Raw genomic sequence first — 20,443 nt, forward strand, 5'->3', positions numbered from 1 at the left:
TCATATATATCATATATTCATAATATATTGGATATGTATGATAACCAATCCAGAATACTTTAAAAAGTATGCCTTAGTTTCAAAAGTTAAAACATGCAAATGCTAACAGGATTCTTAGAAAGCCCAAGTGCTCTGTTGAAAGCAACATCTTTTCTTTCAATTTGCATTTTATCCTAGTAAATGGCACCATCAGCTCCCTAATCATCCAAGCCAGAAGCCTGGAAATAATTCTAGACCAGTGGTTCTCAGTCCAACTGAACATTAGACTCACCTGATGGCCACACCACAAGAGAAAGTATTAAACTGGTCTTGGGTGGGGCCCAGTCATCAGCACCTTTTAATTTCCCAGGTGATTCTAATGTCCATTCAAGGCTGAGAACCACTGCCCTGAAGACATCCTTTCCCATTAAAGCTCACATTCAAAGACCACACCTGCCAATTCTACCCTCTAGATCTCTACAAAACTAACATTAAAAGCTAACCTTTAATTAGTTAGTATATGCCAAGACACTGTTTTCTATATATTAATTTAATTCTCCCAATACCCTATGAAGTCAGTGAAATTATTATCCTCATTTTACAGGTGATAAAACTTATGCACAACTGCCTAAGAATACAACATAATACATAATATCAGAGTTAGATTTTAAACCTAGGCAACTAACTCATTGCAACACCCTACCCCATCATCTGCCTGGCCAACTAACTCCAACTCATCCACTTCCAAATCACAGTTCTCTTGGTCTCTTAAGGCTTCCATGACCAACTCCTGCCCACTCCTAGGCCCACCTCAGAGGCACTCTTGCCTTCAATTGTGAAACTACTGTTAGAATGTGTTCACTCCTCTATGAGATGAATGGATTCTCAGAACAGGTACTACATCTTATTCATGTTATTTCTAGCACAGGACCCAACAGCAAGCAGTTAAAAAAAAAAGAATGAAACAAGGAGTCACCTGAAGAACAGTAAACAAGCTCTCAACTAATTATTTCACCAAGATATAATTTAAGAAACATATCTGGTAGGTTGGTCCCTTTATAAAATGCCTCTTTAAACCCATCTCATTATTCATATTTTTCCACTGTTACCCTTTATACTCTTGCAATTTGAAAATTCCTTAATTATTAGCCATCAATGTCCTTTTTAATTACATATTTTTAATTTGATTCTTTAAAACCACCCTGAAAGTCAGCAGAACAAAAATTAGCTTGAGCAAATATCAAAATATTTAATAACTAAACAACTGGTAAGAAACAAGATTTACATATTGCCACTAAAGACCAATTATCTGTTACCATATATGGGGTTCAGGGGAGCATATTTAACAAAAGATAACTTGGTAGTTGATAAATTTATGCTGGACATTCACAGAATGCAGGAAACATTCAAGGCACACATAAGGTTCCCAGGACCTTAAAATGTCATATGACAGAATAAAAGGAAAAACTGTCTGTAGCAAAGCAAATTAAGTTCAAATGGCAGTACACACTTTTCTGCTATTTATTCTCTAAAGATTTTCATACTACTTATTAATTCTTCTAAATTTTATAAACTTACTTATCTATTTTACTTACATCAGCATACCCATACAAACAAATATTAACAGACTCTGAAAGAAAACAAATCTTTTTTTAGGTTTTTTAATTGATTTTTAGAGGCAGAGGAAGGGAGAGGGAAAGAAAGAGAAACATCGATGTGAGAGCAAACAGTGATCAACTGCTTCCTACATTCAGCCCCCGCCCCACCAGAGATCAAGCCCGCAACTCAGGCAAGTGCCCTGACCAGGAATCGAACCAGCAATCTTTTGGTGCACAGGACAATGCCCAACAAACTGAGCCACACTGACCAGGACACAAATCTTTATTTTTGAAAAAGGAAACTGCTCTTTTTGTATAACATAGTAAATGAAAGGGCTTTATCTCAAAATAAGGTACCTCCAGATTTAGATAATTAGCAAAATGGTTCCCTCTGCTGCCCATGAAAGGTAATGATACTGCTTTTAAATGATTTTAAAGAATATGCTTTGCCAACATTAGTTCTTGAATGACTTCCTAACATAAACATTTAATTTGCAGAAGCAATAGTAAAATAAACAAGGGTCATTGTCTTTTACTGTGAGAAAAGTGATTCTGTTCAAGAAGGTGGCAGTAAAGAATGCTTTTTTAACCTCCTTCCTCACTTACCTACAATATGGTTCTACTTAAAGGATATTTCTTCCCAAATCCCACCAACTCTGAAGCCAATTTCAGTATTACCTGCATTAATCCTCTGCCTGAAATATTCTTACCCTTATAACCTCATGGTTCATTCTCTCCCTTTCTTCAGATATTTATTCAAATGGCACCTCCTCAGCAACACCTTCCTGACTAATCTATCTAAAATGTCACCCTCCCTTATCCTTAGTGTATATATAACTATGAAACATAATATATTCATACTTCATTTAGCATGGTTTGTTATACATTTCCCCAGCTAGAAGGTAAGCTTCATAAGGGCAGGAAAGGTGTTTTTTACTCTTTTGTATAAAGCTGTATTCCCAGAGTCTACCTCTGACCACAAACTCCTATCCTTAACTTCTACTTCCTTACTTTTAATCAACTATTTATTTGACCTCATCAAGAAGTCTAGTCCTTTAACCTTCATTTATCCATTTACAAATATTTACTGAGTGACTACTACATGCCAGACATTACTGAAGGTTCTTGATATATATTAACTAGCAAAACAGATTTAAAAAAAAAAAACACCCTTGTGGTGCTAGTAAAGAGAAAGATAAGATACCATGATAAAATAAGTAAAATATATTCTATGTTAGAAATAAGTGCTATGCAAAAAAAGAGAACAGAGAAGAATAAGGGCCAAAGAACATTGTATAGGAAAGATTGTGCAATTTCAAATAGGGTGATCAGGACAACCCTCATACAGAAGGTGATAGTGAGCAGAAACCTGAAAAGAGGTGATTATTAACCATGCAGCTATGCAGAGGAAAAGTGTCCCAGGCAAAGAGAACAGCCAGGGCCCAAAGCAGGAGATGTGTCTGAAATGCTTGAAAACAACAAAGAAGCAAGTATGGCTAAAATGTAGTCTGCAAGTATGAGAGCAGAAGGAAACAAGGTCAGAGAGAGAATGAAGGGTCATATTATGTACAGTGGTGGAGGCAACTATGAGAACTCTGGATTTTATTTGGAGTACAATGGAGAGCTCCTGGATGGTTTTGAGCAAAGGACTGATATAATCTCACCTTTTTTTTTCAAAGGAATATTCTGGTTGCTGTGTTGACTACCAACTCTAAGGTTATAAATAAAGAGACCACTGAGGAGGCTACTGCAGTAATCCAGGCGAGATATAAAAGTAGTTTGTACCAGTCTGATAACAATGGAGATGTCAACAAGTGGTTGTATTTTGAAGGTAGAGCCATTAGGATTTCCTTATGAACTGGATACAATGTGTGAAAGAAATAATCACCAAGGTTTCTGGCCCGAGGAACCAGAAGGATCATTGCTACTCCCTGAGATGGGAAAGGCTGCAAGAGGAGCAGTTTGAGATATATATTAGATATTCAAGTGGAGATGTAGAGTAGGTAGGCTGGATATACAAATCTGAGTTGGGAGCAAAAGGTCTAGATTGGAAACACAAATTTGAAAAAGTCATCTGCATATAAAGCGTATGTAAAGACAGGAATTAGATGAGGTCACCAAGAAATTAATAAGGATCAGAGTTTCTCAACCTTTGGCCATCTGAGGCCAGACATTCTGTTGTGGGGGCCGTCCTGTGCACTGTAAGATGTTTAGCAACATCCCTGGTCTATACCCACTAGATACAGGTAGTACTCCTACACAAAGTTATAACAACCAAAATTCAAAATTGTCCCCAGATGTTGCCAATGTTCCTTGAGGGCAAATCGCTCCCCTTCCCAGCTGAGAGCCACTGATATAGATGAAAAAAAAGAGAGAGAGAACCAAACACTCTAACATTCTATCACACCTTTTCAATTCCAGGTTACAGAGCATCCTGTCACCACTTTCTCCTCAGCACCCAAAACCAACTTACTGCCTTGTGCTTGTTCTGTTATCTCCAAATCTTAGTTCAATATCATATCCACTTTACCTATATATACTTATTTGCTGAGCACTGATGAAGAAAAGTCCCACATGCTTATTACATGTACTGTGCCACACATATCTAGTCTTCATCTTTACCTGAACCCTCCAAAATGGCCATGTATGCCTAGGCTGTTACCTCTCCAACCCCATACAAAAGACTAATAATGCATCCTCATTATATGTTTATTATTTTATTTGTTAACTGACATTCTCCCCAACCAGAGAATAAGCTCTCCACCTCAATGTTAAAACACAACAGACATTCAGTCTATGTATGAATCCTCCCCTCCAACCTTTGTCAGTTTCCTATTTCACAGAGTAAGAAACTGATGCCATCAGCAATGAACTCTATCAATATTCTTCCCCCACAATTACAAATTTAACTATATGTAAGGGTACTGTTCACCTAGTCTTTAGTTCTTACTAATGTAACTGATGACCTTCCTATCCACCAAATAGTAAGGAATCAGCTTTCCCCTTAACTGACCTCTATTAAGTACCTAATATGAGTGCTTATACATTATAAAGGTGAGTGGGCATTTCTCAAGGTTCTAACATTGACGTCCCTTTCTTCTCCTATAAATTCTGAACTAGCTCATTCATGCTCGTGGCTTCCATTACTATCATTTAAACTAAAAACTCTCAAATCTAGGTACTCAAGTAAAACCTTATTTCTAAATTCTAAACACTTTACTTCTAACAGTCTGGTGGCAATCATCCTTCCTCAAATTTCCCAGAGGCATCGCAAAATGTCTGAAACAAAAACCTCATCTTTCCCTCTATATTTACTCATCTTTCTGTCCTTCCCAAACTTTCTTCATTCATTTAACAAATAGTATGTACTAGGACCAATGAGAGGCACATGTTAATTGTTCAAAAGGAACTCAGTCTAGGAAACAAGGGACAGTGAAAAAAAAGCACAACAGAGCCCCAGTGCACAAATTTGTGCATGGGTGGGGTTGCTGGGGGAAGGACTGCAGGAGGTTGGCAAGCTGTGAGAGATTGGCTGTGGGAGCACACTGACCACCAAGGAGCAGCTCCTGTGTTGAGCGTCTGCCCCGTGGTGGTCAGTGCATGTCATAATGACCAGTCGACTGGTCATTCAGTCAACCGGTCGTAATGGTCGCTTAGGCTTTTACATATATAGATCCCTACATAGATTGAGATATGCACAAAGTGCTACAGAAGAATAAAAATGGAGAGGAGGGGCGGAGAAACTAAGATAGCGGCATAGGGAAACACCGAAATTGCTGCCTCCTACAACGACTTCAAAACACAATAAACAGACAAAACGGACATCATCCAGAACTACGGGAAGGCTGGCGGAGTGGACATTCTACAACTAGAAGGAAGGAGAAAAGCACATTGAGGGTCAGGAGCTGCGGAAGTAAAGTGCAAAGGTACGGAGGCTCGTGCGCGCGGAAAGGGGCTAGTACCTGAGGACGAGGCTGTCTTTTTGAATCAGGAGGGAGTCACAAACTCCCGACTGCTCTGAACTCGGTTCTGGGAAGTCTCTGGGGACCCAGGACTCATACGGGGAGAAACTGGACTGTCTGGAAGCGGGCAGGACTCGGAACTTGAGGGCGGCTTTCCCTCAGAGGTCCTTGCAGCAATTCGATTGTCAGGACACTGAGACGCACACGGCCCCTTAGGGCAGGGCTGAGAATCTGCCATAGTTCCTTGCTCCGCCCTTTGATTCCCTGAGACCCCGCCCCACCCAGGCTGCGGCAGAGGCTTTTGCATATGAATGCCCTGGCCCTTTGCAACCTGAAAATTACCTAACAAATTGCAGCTGGGCCACAGACCAAGAACTTCCAAGAGAAGGCCCAAGGCCCCACAGCAGCTTGCATTGCTTCACAGCTGGGCCTCATCAGGGCACCTCCAAACTCCAAAAAAGGAAGGAGAATCTGCAGTTCTCTTCATAGCTCCTGCTGGGTAACCTCCAAGAGCCAGTGTACCCAGTGGTCAGAGGGGGACCATCTGGATTACAACTCCTCAGATCCATAAGGGACACACCCAGGGGGCAGACTCAGTGAGCACCAAAGCCCCACTGAAGCAAGTCTTGCCCCAGAAGGGTGTCTTCAGCACAGAAGTTCTCCCACTGCAGACACAGCTGATTCTCACTGCCAATTGGCCTGGAGATCAATTCCTCCCAGTGATCCTACAACAATCAAGGCTTAACTACAACAAGACTGTGCACAAAGCCCACAAGGGTGTGCACCAAGAGTGTCCACCTCAGGTAACTGGGGAGGCTGAGCCACTGGGCCCTACAGGACACCTAGCACACAAAACCACTCTACCAACACAGGGAAGCATAAAAAATGCGGAGACAAAGAAACAGGTCACAAATGACAGAAATGGAGGAAAGCAAATGACTGGATATAGAGTTCAAAACCACGTTTATAAGATTTTTCAAGAATTTTATGGAAACCGCCGATAAACTTAGTGAGACCCTCAAGAAATCTAGTGAGACCCTCGAGGATATGAAAAAGGACCAACTACAAATTAAGCATACAATGACTGAAATAAAGAATAATATACAGAAATCCAACAGCAGACAAGAGGATCCCAAGAATCAAGTCAAAGATTTGAAATACAAAGAAACAAAAAATACCCAACTGAAAAAGAAAAAAGAAAAAAGATTCCAAAAATATGAAGATAGTGTAAGGAGCCTCTGGGACAACTTCAACCGTACCAACATCAGAATTATAGGGGTGCCAGAAGAAGAGAAAGGGCAAGATATTGAAAACCTATTTGAAGAAATAATGACAGAAAACTTCCCCTACCTGGTGAAAGAAACAGACTTACAAGTCCAGGAAGCGCAGAGAACCCCAAACAAAAGGAACCCAAAGAGGACCACACCAAGACACATCATAATTAAAATACCAAGAGCAAAAGACAAAGAGAGAATCTTAAAAGCAGCAAGAGAAAGACAGTCAGTTACCTACAAGGGAGTACCCATACGACTGTCAGCTGATTTCTCAACAGAAACCATGCAGGCCAGAAGAGAGTGGCAAAAAATAATCAAAGTGATGAATACCAAGAACCTACAACCAAGATTACTTTATCCAGCAAAGCTATCATTCAGAAAGAAGGTCAGATAAAGAGCTTCACAGATAAGAAAAAGCTAAAGGAGTTCATTACCACCAAACCAGCATTATATGAAATGCTGAAAGGTATTCTTTAAGAAGAGGAAGAAGAAAAAGGAACTCTTACTATTTGCCACAGCATGGATGGAACTGGAGAGCGGATAAATACCACATGATCTCACTCATTTGTGGAATATAATGAACAACATAAACTGATGAACAAGGACTGATCCAGAGATGGAGAGGCATTGATTGGACTGTCGGGCCTTGGAGGGAAGGTGGGGGAGGGTGGGGGTAAGGGGGAAAGATCAACCAAGGACTTATATGCAAGCATATAGGCCTAACCAATGGACATGGACAACGGGGGGGTGAGGGGGGGAGTAGGGGGTAACATGGGGATAAGGACACATATGTAATATCTTAGTCAATAAAAAATATATTTAAAAAAAAATGAAGAGGAGGAATTAGGAAAGGTATCCTGAAGGATTTAATACCTGACATAAATCTTAAAAGAAAAATAGGAGTTAATCAGAGATAACCAGCTCTGAAAAGAAACATGGTATCAATAGGCTAATACAAGCAATTTAGAACGTAAAATCCAAAGAAAACTGTGGCAGCCATAAACCAGATCATAGGTACCTTAAAGGCCATACTGACAAACTTATACTTCATCCTGAGTACAACTGGTAACTTCAAAAGAGTTTCAAGCAGGAGAATGATATGGTAAGGCTTCTGTGTCAGGTATTTCTACCAGTTCTGTGGAAAGGTGAAGAGCAGAGGCAGCCATATGACTGAACAGTCCAGGCAAGAGGAAAGCTTGTACAAGAGGCAATGGTGGTAAAGTGAGAAAGATGACACACAACAAAGAAATAATTGGGAAGCTAAGTGGATGGGCCTTTATAATTCATTGGCTATACAGAGGCCATCAAGAAGGAAGAGTACCCACAAATCAGTAAGAGTAAAAAAATAAATCCAATAGAAAAACAGGAAAAGGCAATAATCAGGCACGTTACTACAGAATAATAAAAGGCCATTAAACACATTTTAAAAGCTCAATGAAAATTATAACAAAGGGATACCATCCTTATCCCCAACTCCCCAAAAAAGATTCACAAAATTTTAAAAGATTGATAATATTCAATGTTAGTGAATGTGTGGAAATACAAACAGACCTACACACTAGTAGTGTAGCATAGCTTGGAACACCATTTTGGAATGCATTTAATAGTATATATCGACACTTAAAGCATACATTCCCCTTGAACCATCAATTCTATTTCCAAGAACATAGCTATTCATATATATATATATAGATATAGATATAGATATAGATATAGATAGATATAGATATAGATATATAGATAGCTAGATATATATATATATATATATATATATATACACACACATATATATATATGCAAGAATGTTCACTGCAGATGATTTAAACAAGAATATGGAGAGAACCTAAATATTCATCCTTAGGCAGAGGTTAAATCAATTATGGTAATCCATACCACAGAAGATTACCTGAAGTATATATGAAATGAAATGGAAAGAATTCGAAACTATACATAATTTAGGGGGAAAACTAAAACACAGAACAATATATACAATATATTCCAATTTGTTAAAAAAAAATAAGAGCACATATATATTTGTGAAAGCACAGAAAAAGGTCTGGAAGAACACAAATAAAACTTCAATACAGAGAGAAGAGTGGAATACAGGAATGGACAGGATAAAGTGATACTCATTTTTCACTCTAGCTCAGGGGTGGGCAAACTTTTTGACTCGAGGGCCACAATGGGTTCTTAAACTGGACTGGAGGGCCGGAACAAAAGCATGGATGGAGTGTTTGTGTGAACTAATATAAATTCAAAGTAAACATCATTACATAAAACGGTACGGTCTTTTTTTTTTTTTAGTTTTATTCATTTCAAACGGGCCGGATCCGGCCCGCGGGCCGTAGTTTGCCCACAGCTGCTCTAGCTAAATGTATAGTTTGATTTTTTGCCCCCACAAAAACATGAACTACTTTTATAATTTTTAAAATGAGCCAGGCCAGTGTTGCTCAGTGGTTGAGCATCAACCTATGAACCATGAGGTCACAGTTCAATTCCCAGTCAGGGCACATGCCCAGGTTGACGGCTTTATCCCCAGTGTGGGGTGTGCAGGAGGCAGCTGATTGATGATTCTCTTTCATTAATGATTTTTCTATCTCTTTCTCCCTCTTCCTTCCTCTCTGAAATCAATAAAAATATTTTTAAATGAAAAACAATGTGTATGACAAGTGGCTTGTCATTAGATGATAAACAATTTGATATATAAATAGATTCAGTGGCTTTTCTAAAGCCACAACCCAAGCTAATAGATGTTTAATAAAAACTACTGCTAGCCCTTATAGTGTGGTTAAATGGTTAGAGCGTCAGTCTGCACACCGAAGGATCTCGGGTTCAATTCCCAGTCAAGGGCATGTCCCTGGGTTGTAGGTTCAATCCCCAGCCCCAGTCAGAGTGCATGCGGGAGACAACTAATTGATGTGTCTCTATCGCATCAATTTTTCTCTCTCTCTCTCTCCACCTCCCTCTGCTAAACATCTCCTGTTATTAGCTACTAGTGGCCCAGTGCACAAAATACGTGCACATTAAAAGGGGATTAGCTATTCTTACATATACTTTACGTATTGCCCAAAGGGCTTGCAGCATTTGCCTGTGTTCTTTCATGCTGCTCAAAGCTGCACTCAAAAAATTTTTTTTTGCAATGCAGGAGTCATATTTTTTGAGAGAAGTTTATTGATTTTTAGAGAGAAAGGGAGAGAGACATCAATGTGAAAGCTCAACATCAACCGGCTACCTCCTGCACACCCGCTATTGGGGATCGTGCCCCCAAACCTAGGCGCGTGCCCTTGACCAGGAATCAAACCAGCAACCTCCCGGTGCATGGGACAATGCCCAATCAACTGAGCCACAGTGGCCAGGGCACAGGAGTCGTATTAATTGATGTGTCACATCCTTATGTCCTTAATCTTCTTGATATGAATAGTTGTAATAAAATTTAAGTGACTATGAAAACAATTAGGATAACAGTTGAGAAAGAAATATTTGACCCATAATTTAACTAAAACTTGGCTTTTATTCATTGTTTGCTAACATGCTGTACTCTTTCAACAATTTCTCAAGAGCATAAACTAGTTTTGGAATTTTCCCTTTGTTATATAACAAGTATTTCCTTATAACAAATTCATTCTGATGACTTTTTAACATTCTTTTACTTCTAAACAACAAATCTGAGTAAGCTTCAAGTGGTTTTATTGGCCCATTATCATTTTCTTCAATATCAAAGGGATGACTAACATAACTAAGTGAGGGGGAAGCTTCACTTATGAAAGTAAATAAAAAATAGCAATGAACATCTGCTTCCAGTGGAACACCCCTTTCATATCTAAGGTCAAGAAAGGGGGTACTAATTCATTTTGGCTAGTGGATGATTATAACAATAACTTTTTTGTTAAATAACTTGCTGTCATGGGCTGAATTGTGTGCTCCCATCAACTACAAACCAAGGAGAGAGGCCTCAAAGAAACCAAGCCTGACAACACCTTGACCTCAAACTTTTATCCTCTGGAGCTTTCAGAAAATAAATTTCTTTTGTTTAAGCTACTGTTAGGGGCTTAATGTGTCCTCCAAAAATTCATAAATTGAAGCCCTAACCCCCAATATGACTATTTAGGGCTAGAACCTTTAAAAAGGTAATAAAGGTTAAGTGAGGTCATAAGGCTTGAGACTGTTGTCTTTATAAGAAGAGAAAGAAAAAACAGATTCCTCTCCCTCTGTGCATGTCCAGAGAAAAGGCATGTGAAAATACAACGGAAAGGCAGCCATCTATAAACCAAGGAGAAAGGCCTCACCAGAAACCAACCCCAATGGCACTTTAATATTGCACTTCTAACCTCCAGAACTGTGAAAAAAATAAGTTTATTTTGCTTAAGCCACCCACTCTGTGGAACTTTGTTATGGCAGCCCTAGCAGACTAACAAATACACTTGCCAAACATTAAATTTAAAAAGCATTTTTGCGTTTTCATATTAGAGAAGACAAAATATTTAAGTATCCCATCTACACTAATAAAAGAGAAACATGCAAATTGGTGTCACTCCACTACCCTTCCCATTGGCTAATCAGGGCGATATGCAAATTAACTGCCAGCCAAGATGGCAGCCGGCAGCCAGGCAGCTGGAAGCGAACAGGAGGCTTGCTTGCTTCAGTGATGGAGGAAACCAACATTCCCCGCCTGCCTTGCCAGCCTCTGAGCTTGCAGTTTGAAACATTGTTACAAATATAGAAGCTAAACAAAACCCCAGAAACCTGCTTTCAACCAGCTGGGCTTCAGCCAGCAGGACCGCAGCACTGTTTCAATTATAGAACAAACGCAGATCCCTGCTTTCAGCCAGCCGAGATCTCAGAGCTGGAGTTGAAATAGTGTTTCGATTATAGAACCCAAACAAACCAGATACCTGCTTTCAGCAGCAGAGGCCTCAGAGCTGGAGTCAAGCCTCAGAGCTAAAGCTGGCCCAGAATAAAAAAAAGAAAAAAAGGAGCGGTTGGGAGCTTCAGTCACCCGCCAGCCTGAAAACAGCCCTCAGCTCCTCACCCAGACTGGCCAGGCACCCCAGTGGGGACCACCATCCTGAAGGGGGTGTGACCAGCTGCAAACAGCCATCAGCCCCTCACCCAGGCTGGCCAGGCACCCAAGCGGGGCCTCCACCCTGATCCAGGACACCCTTCAGGGCAAACCAGCCGGCCCCCACCCGTGCACCAGGCCTCTATCCTATATAGTAAAAGGGTAATATGTCTCCTAGCACCGGGATCAGCGGAGCCCCGAGGCCTCCCAGCACCGGGATCAACGTGACAGGGGCAGCGCCCAAACCCCCTGATCACCCTGCGGCTCTGTGTGTGACAGGGGGAGGGGTCACCACCTCCCTATCCGCCCTGCTCTGTTCGTGACAGGGTGCGGCGCCCCAACCCCCTGATCAGCCCTGCTCTGTGACAGGGTGCGGCGCCCCAACCCACCCCCCCCACGGGCCCAGCTCTGTGTGTGATGGGGTAGAGCCATAACCTCCCCATTGTCCCTGCCCTGAGTGTGACAGTGGTGGCGCCCCAACCCCCTGATCCGCCCTGCTGTGTGTGTGATAGGGGGCGGTGCCCCAACTCCCCTATCGGCCCTACTCTGTGAGTGACAGGGGGGAGCTCCTCAACCCCCTGATGGGCCCTGCTCTGTGCATGACAGGGGGGAGCTCCCCAAACCCCTGATCGGCCCTGCTCTGTGCGTGGGTTGGTGGAGCACCCCAACCCCCTGATCGACCCTGCTCTGTGCGTGACAGGGTACGGAGCCCCAACCCCCGATGGGCCCTGCTCTGTGCATGACAAGGGGTGGCGCCACAACCTCCCTATCGACCCTGCCTTGAGTGTGACAGGGGCAGTGCCCCAACCCCCCAATCGGCCCTACCCTGAGCGTGACTGAGGGTGGCATCGCAACCTCCCGATCCGCCCTGCTCTGTGCATGACAGGGGGTGGCGCCCCAACTCCCCAATCGGCCCTGCTCTGAGCCCGACCAGGGGCTGCACCTAGGGATTGGGCCTGCCCTCTGCCATCCGGGAGCAGGCCTAAGCCAGCAGGTCGTTATCTCCCGAGGGGTCCCAGCCTGCGAGAGGGCACAGGCTGGGCTGAGGGATGCCTCCCTTCCCCCCGAGTGCACAAATTTTTGTGCACTGGGCCTCTAGTCCTATATAATAAGGATGTAAAATGCAAATGTAACGACTGGATCACGGATCAGCAGGAGGGTGGGGCAGAGAGCTACAACAGGAGGGGACAGGGCAGCAAGCTATGAGAGGGGCAGGGAGAGAGGGAGTGAGCTACAGGAGGGCGGGGAAGCAGGGGTGGTGGTGGGAGGAGCTACAGGAGAGCAGGGCAGCGGGCAGAGAGCTACTAGAGGGCAGCAGCAAGCTATGGGCAAGCTACTGGTGCATGGGTTCCTATGGAGGGCTACAAGTTAAAAGAATAAAACGACAGCCCAGCTGATGGAAGTTCTTTTTTTTTTCATTTATTGATTATGTATTCTTTTCCCCCCAGTTTCATCCCCCCAACCCCGCTCATGCCCTCACCCCCGCCCTCCCCGTGTCTGTATCCATTGGTTGTGTTTATATGCATGCATACAAGTCCTTTGGTTGATCTCTCCCCCTTAGCCTCACCCTCCGCTGCCTTCCCTCTGAGGTTTGAAGTTCTTTATAAATTCTTTCTTACCTCCTTGAAGAATGTTGCAGGTGCCATTTCAGATCCATCCAATGTTCGCAAAAGGAACATCGGCCAAGATAATGTACTCATCTTGTATCCTATTTTAAAAATTAAATCAGGTATCATGAAAAAGCCTTCCTATGATATTACAGCAAGTTGGTATTAAAAATAGTATTCATTTACTATTCTCCAGAGAATAACTTTCTTATCGAGGAACTCAGGAAATGGGCCAGAGGAGCAGCTACACTCTCCAATTGGTGCTACTATAGCCACTGTATTATTTGGCAACAATGCTACAGTGGAGTAGAAACTCTCATTTTAGAGAAGCCAGTAGCTGGAGATCATCAACATCCATGTATATCTTGGGAATGGGCCATTATACTTGGGTAATCCAAGCCAGAACCCAGGAGAGCTACCATTTCTTACCAACAGCCTCACAAGGAGGGCAAAGGCTGCAAAAGATTTCCAAGCCCTCTTTTTCCCCTGCTTTATTTCCATTCAGAAAAAGACAGTTTTCTGTCAAACTCAGTAAATGCACACTAACACAGTGCATTTCATTTTATGTAAATTACATCTTAAAAAGCTGCATAAACACAACTCTAAATAATATGCATGCTAAAGTATTTAGGAGAAATGTAATGATGTCAATTACTCTCAAATGTATTTTAAAATAAGATGGATTGATAAATTCATAGAAGGGCAGATAGATGAGTGATAAAGCAAGTATAATAAAATGATAATGACAGAACCTAGGTAATGGGGTAGGTAGGTATTCATTGTAAAATTATTTCACCTTGTATGTTTGAAATTTTTTCATACAATATGTTAGAGAAAAATACAGCTCTCACTTTAGCAATCCTTACACACACTACATAAACATGATCTTCTCTTAGAATATATATTAGTTGCTATCAAAATAGGTATATTTTCCAGAGATCTTATAATTAATGGTGACTATCACAGCATCTGGAAACAGGGATCTGCTGGTTTTACTGCAATCTGTTTCAGGCAGCACTTGCCTGCCTTGATACCAGAATTGGAGAGAACTTGTCATGCATTCCTGATGATTACATGCAGTAAGATAGGGAGGCATATGAGTCACTGGCAACAGGTCTATCAATAGTATAAAACCTACAAAAATGTTCAGACAGAAAATCATACCATAATAACCCTGTACCAAAACCCCCTAACATAATAAGGGAAATAATTGTTGTTAGGAAAAATGGGGGAGGGGAGATTTATTACCTACTCCCTCAATATTATTAGTGATATCTAATAAAGTTATCCACAGCATATATTTTCCACACTGTGGTCAGAATATTGCATAAGAATCATTCTCTGTTCCTTATGCCTTTCTCTTACCCCTTACCTTATCTTATTGCATCATATACCATGATTTTTCTAAATTTAACATTTTTCTTAATTCTGTAACTCCCTAAAGTCAAACATAGATTAAAAGGCTAAAAAATAAAGTGCATAGAAAATTCAAACACAGATAAAACTAATCTATGATGTCAGGAAGTCTAGGCAGTGGTTATCTTTGGGAAAGGGGTAGTTATGAATAGAGATCAGCAGGAATGGGGCTTCTGGGGTTCTGATAATGTTCACGCATCTTGATTTGGATGGAAGTTATACAGGTGTGTTCATTTATAAGCTGTACACCTATGATTTATACACTTTCTGTTTGTATGTTAAAACTTTAAAGTATCTTTTAAATAATAACTTTTAAGATTTAAATAAATAAACCCATTTTAAAAAGGAAAATTAAATAAGTTGTGTTATATTAAAATGGAAACTAAACTATTCAAAAGTGCCTAATGAGCAAATTGGCAAAAACTGTATTTTTATATGTAGTGTGAAAATATACACTAATTAGCATGTGTTGTTATGTATTTCATATTTTTAGTTAACAAATTCTAAATTTAATTTGAAAAATAATCAATCATAATTTTGGCTATGTGTTTGAAATGCTGGCAATCACAATAGCTCTATTTCTTTTAAACAAAATAAGACACATATTATCATATTATAGACAGAAATAAAATCCAAACAGGAAAGCACTAAGCCTCAGGTTTACACACCTCTTACAGAATTCTGTATGATTCCAGAAATGTTATAAAAGTAAACAATAAAAAATATGAATGATATGAAGGGAAAAAGGGGAAAAGCAGAAAACACACACACCCTTAACCATATTCTTGGAATAACACATCTCTTATTAGTTTTTAAAAATATTTAAGCCAAATTAGGAATAATTAACAGAGCAAAAACAGTATAAAAATACATCACTAAAAATAGTTATTATTAATATATTAAATTTTTATTCTCAGGGAATTTTTCACCAGTAGGAGACAAAAAAATTCCATTTTCTCATTGTGCTTTAAAATAAGGAATTTTCCTTTTCAGTGCTGTAAAGAACAAAAACCAAAACCCACCATTCATTCAGAATACAAAGTGATACATGAAATCACTTATTTTCTATAGAATATCATGGTACACCTAAGTGGTAAAAGAAAAAGTTTGCTCAAAATTAGTCATACAGTTTTTACATTTTAAAAACTTGGTCAAAATGGAGAACTTGGAACTTAAAAACCTTTACGGGTAAGTTCCATCCATCTCCTCCTTTTCAAAGACCTAAAGCTATTCACTCCTTCCTCTCTCACTGAGATTTCTTCCCACTACAGATGAAATGGAATTCCCAAATTTGCATCTAGAACCTGGATGTGGAATCCCCTATGCTCATCTCCATACCAAAAATACTGAATGGCCCAGTGGACAATATTAAGGGAGGAAGTAACTTGCTATCTAATGCTGTAAACTACTCCCTCAGAAGGGCTTCTGAATCTGCATGTGTAATCTAGTAGAGCAGCTTTTGACATTTCAACTTTAAAGACAGAATGAGTCTTTCCCTGGAGTGGGAAACCTTTAGCACACATAAACCAAATGTGTACTTAGTGAAACTCTCTAACATTATAGTACTGATGAGTTCCTCTCTCATACATTTTCCACAGTAACCACCTGACCACCTATTTGTAAGAATGTCTAGGACGACGGGTTTTTAAAAGGCCATTAAAACTATTTCTGAATATTACATTAGTAAGAATATGTTATTTTAAAAACTGTTTATCCTTACCCAATGGAGGCTGAATTAAGTCCCCTTGCTGTTCACATGTGCCAACGGGTTGTATGTCTGCAGAATCAACAAGTCTCCAAAAATCATTTTTATCATCACTACCATCAAGGCGTAAACGTAACCTGGCACCAGTAACTCCGATAATCGTGGCAATACATGTTGAAGTCATATTGCGAGGGTCATGCGCTTCCAGTTTCATACCAACTTTGAATTCATTAGTTGGTGGGATCTTAGACTACACACACACACACACACACACACACAATTTTGTTAAAGTGCATCAACTATAAGAAAAACAAATAGTCAGTTATGTTACCAGAATACTTGAGGAGCATTTTAAGTAATGGTCACAGCAGATGGTAAACAAAGTTAAGAACTTTAAGGGTCAAGAAAAAGATTTTCAAACCCTCCCCTTGGCTTGATGTGCAGCATAAAAATACTGCCAACTGCTGGTTTTACTCATTTTCCCACTTCCAGGCAACCTAAATGTGGCTTTTAAAATGCACCCTGTGCCCTAACCGGTTTGGTTCAGTGGATAGAGCATCGGCCTGTGGACTGAAAGGTCCCAGGTTCGATTCCGGCTAAGGGCATGTACCTTGGTTGCGGGCACATCCCCAGTGGGGGTGTGCAGGAGGCAGCTGATCAATGTTTCTCTCTCATCGATGTTTCTAACTCTCTATCCCTCTCCCATCCTCTCTGTGAAAAATCAGTAAAATATATTTAAAAATAAATAAATAAATAAAATGCACCCTGAGTGGCTTTCTAAAATAATAATCTGATTAGGCCACACCCCTTGAAATAAGCCAACTGGTAGCTCACCACTGCTTAAGATAAAAGTCGAAGTACTCATTACAGTTTAAAAGCCCCCACAACTTTAACCTCATTCCTACACTATTGCCTCTACCCCACTCTGTGCTTCAGCCACGCCATCCCTCACACTCAGGTTCCCTTACATCCATGTGCCTTTGTTTTAGATGTTCTCTCTACCTGGAATATTCTTCCCTTCATTCCAACCATCTCAGATAGCACCTCTTTTGTGAGCCCTCCCACTATAGAGTAATCACACTTCTCATAATTAATTATTTACATGTCTATCTTTCCCTCCAGATGGGCAATCATAAGGGCTTCATATATCTGACACTGAAGAAATTCTTAATGAATGAATGCAAAGAGACCAGCTGGCTCTTAAATGGCACTACCACAATCCCACCATCTCCTCACACCACCTGAACCTAACACTCACACAGACACCTTTCAACAAGTTAATAGTTTACATTAATATGTTCAACATCTACAGAATTTTAGCATACCTGTCTGAAACACTCTACAGGAGCACTTACAGATCCAGTCTCTTTCAAGTAAGTGTCCCAATGGAAATCATCTGGAAATAAATATACAAAATATTTCTTAATATATGCAATATGTATACTAATTTTCAAGAATAAAATGGGTTTTGGTTCCATATCTCTTCAAAAATATTTCCTAAGTAAGAGCAGATTCAAACTTCCTGATCTACATTTGATTACCAGTATAGAAATAAAAAATAAGGCAACGCCAGATCTTCTCAATGTAATGAGGACTACAGCACAGTGATTCTAAAAATGTGGATTCTATAAACAACTAAAGGATGTTTTATAAAGTAATAGCAAATTCTACTTATTTATCTCTAATATAAATTTATTGAAGATGTGTTTTTACCATTTCATCCTATTAATGTGATGGTGCTTTGTTTTTCAAGGGAAGCTAAAGGTGTTTAGGTGTGTGTTCTAGCAGAATTTTATGGAAAGAAAAAATCTGAGAATCAGAGTTGTTTCTCAATTGACTAGTCGATCTCCATCCAGGTGTCAAGAATATGATGGCAGAACAAAGCAGTAAACCAGTCATCGGTACAGTCACTGATATAGATTATTTTAATGATCTATATTTTTTACACACTCTTGCTGTCCTTTCTCTCACTTAGTCTTCATAATATATTATAATGCTAGAGGAAAAGGTCAGAAAGCAGTACTCTGCCTGGCCTGAACACTTCAATTCACTGTGCCAGTCAGATGCCAAAGACACTGAAAGAAAAACTTGATAGCTGAATTAATTCATACAAAGTTTAATTCTCATCAACCATCAGGTTTTTCTGTACTCTTTTAATTTTTTCACTATAAAAATATTGGTTTTGAGCCTGGCCGGTGTGGCTCTATGGTTGATTATTGACCTATGAACCTGGAGGTCATGGTTCGATTCCCAATCAGGGCACACGCCTGATTGTGGGCTCAATCCCCAGTGTGGGGCATAACCAATGATTCTCATTACCGATGTTTCTCTCTCTCTCTTCCTCTCCCTTCCTCTCTGAAATCAGCACAAACATATTTTTTAAAAATACTGGTTTGGACATTTCCCCTTCCTGGGGGAACTTACATTACTAACCTCTTATATATCCTTTAAAGGATATAACACACTGAAACACACACACAAAGTGCTGACAAATGATTAACAGCCAGCTTTTCAGAAAATACAAACAAAAAGCCTCACTGGTAGTGTTTGCAGTCTTCTGTGATTTAACTACTACCACCATACCTGATTGCAAGGTGCCAAGGAGAAGTCACTAACCACAAAGTTGGAAAGAGATGTATGTAAATGGCTCTCCCAAGCTGGTGTGAATCAGCTTTAGCATGCCATTGATATATGAGTGTGCATTTATACGTGTATGTACAAATATTATGTCATACTTAACACTGTACACCCTGCTTTTTAAAATTAACAATAAATTTAAGAGATTATTCCATTAAAAAAATACTGTGTTTAAGTCCACTTTAGATGATGTGAAGTGAATGTTACCACACTGCTGAAAGGTATACAGCAGAAATGTTGAGACTATGGGCTCTGGAGTCAAACCTGCCTTCTTCCAGTCAAGCTCTGCCTATTTCTAGCTATGTGACCCTGAGCAAGTCATTTCACTTTCTCAGCCTCAATTCCTTCTTTTATAAAATGGGGAATGTAATAAATATGGTACAAGGTATTTTGAGAATTAAGTGAAGTAGCATACATGTAAGTCACTCAATAAATGGCATCTTATCTAATAAAAGAGAAACATGGTAATTAGCACACAACAGCTACCCTTCCCATTGGCTAATTAGGGCGATATGCAAATTAACTGCCAGCCAAGATGGCGGCCGGCAGCCAGGCAGCTGGAAGCGAACATGAGGCTTGCTTGCTTCAGTGACGGAGGACTCCAACGTTCCCCGCCTGCTGCTGCCAGCCTCTGAGCTGCAACTCTAAGCAACTACGTTACAAATATAGAAGCTAAACAAAACCCCAAAAACCTGCTTTAGTCGCAGGGCTTCAGCCAGCAGGATCGCAACATTGTTTCAAATACAGAAGGTAAACAAAGGCCAGAAACCTGCTTTCAGCAGCGGAGGCCTAAGAGCTGGAGCCAGAGCTAAAGCTGGCCCAGAAAAAAAAAGAAAAAAAGGAGGAGTTGGGAGCTGCAGTCACCCACCAGCCTGAAAACAGCCCTCAGCCCTTCACCAAGACTGGCCAGGCACCCCAGTGGGGACCCCCACGCTGAAGGGTGTGTGACCAGCTGCAAACAGCCATCATCCCCTCATCCAGGCTGGCCAGGCACCCCATTGGGAACCCCCACCCTGATCCAGGACACCCTTCAGGGCAAACCAGCCAGCCCCCACCCATGCACCAGGCCTCCATCCTATATAGTAAAAGGAAAATATGCCTCCCAGCACCGAGATCAGCGTGACAGGGGGCAGCGCCCAAACCCCGATCGCCCTGCGGCTCTGTGTGTGACAGGGGGCGGGGCCACAACCTCCCTATAAGCCCTGC

General features: G+C 40.7%; 1 protein-coding gene across 1 annotated transcript in view; it reads right to left on the reverse strand.

Moving 5' to 3' along the window:
* Window positions 1-20,443, reverse strand: part of SCML2 (Scm polycomb group protein like 2) — a gene marked incomplete at its 3' end in the record, with an annotated part of 98,575 nt that overhangs the window by 59,018 nt on the left and 19,114 nt on the right. Inside the window, exons 4-6 of the mRNA XM_081081895.1 lie at window positions 17,926-17,996; window positions 16,616-16,850; window positions 13,492-13,580 (exon numbers count right to left, since the gene is read on the reverse strand). Coding sequence (XP_080938021.1) covers window positions 13,492-13,580; window positions 16,616-16,850; window positions 17,926-17,996 — 395 coding nt within the window. The remainder of the gene's footprint in view (window positions 1-13,491; window positions 13,581-16,615; window positions 16,851-17,925; window positions 17,997-20,443) is intronic.

The sequence above is a fragment of the Myotis nattereri genome, assembly GCF_964212035.1.
Source record: "Myotis nattereri genome assembly, chromosome: X".
Classification (NCBI taxonomy): Eukaryota; Metazoa; Chordata; class Mammalia; order Chiroptera; family Vespertilionidae; genus Myotis; species Myotis nattereri.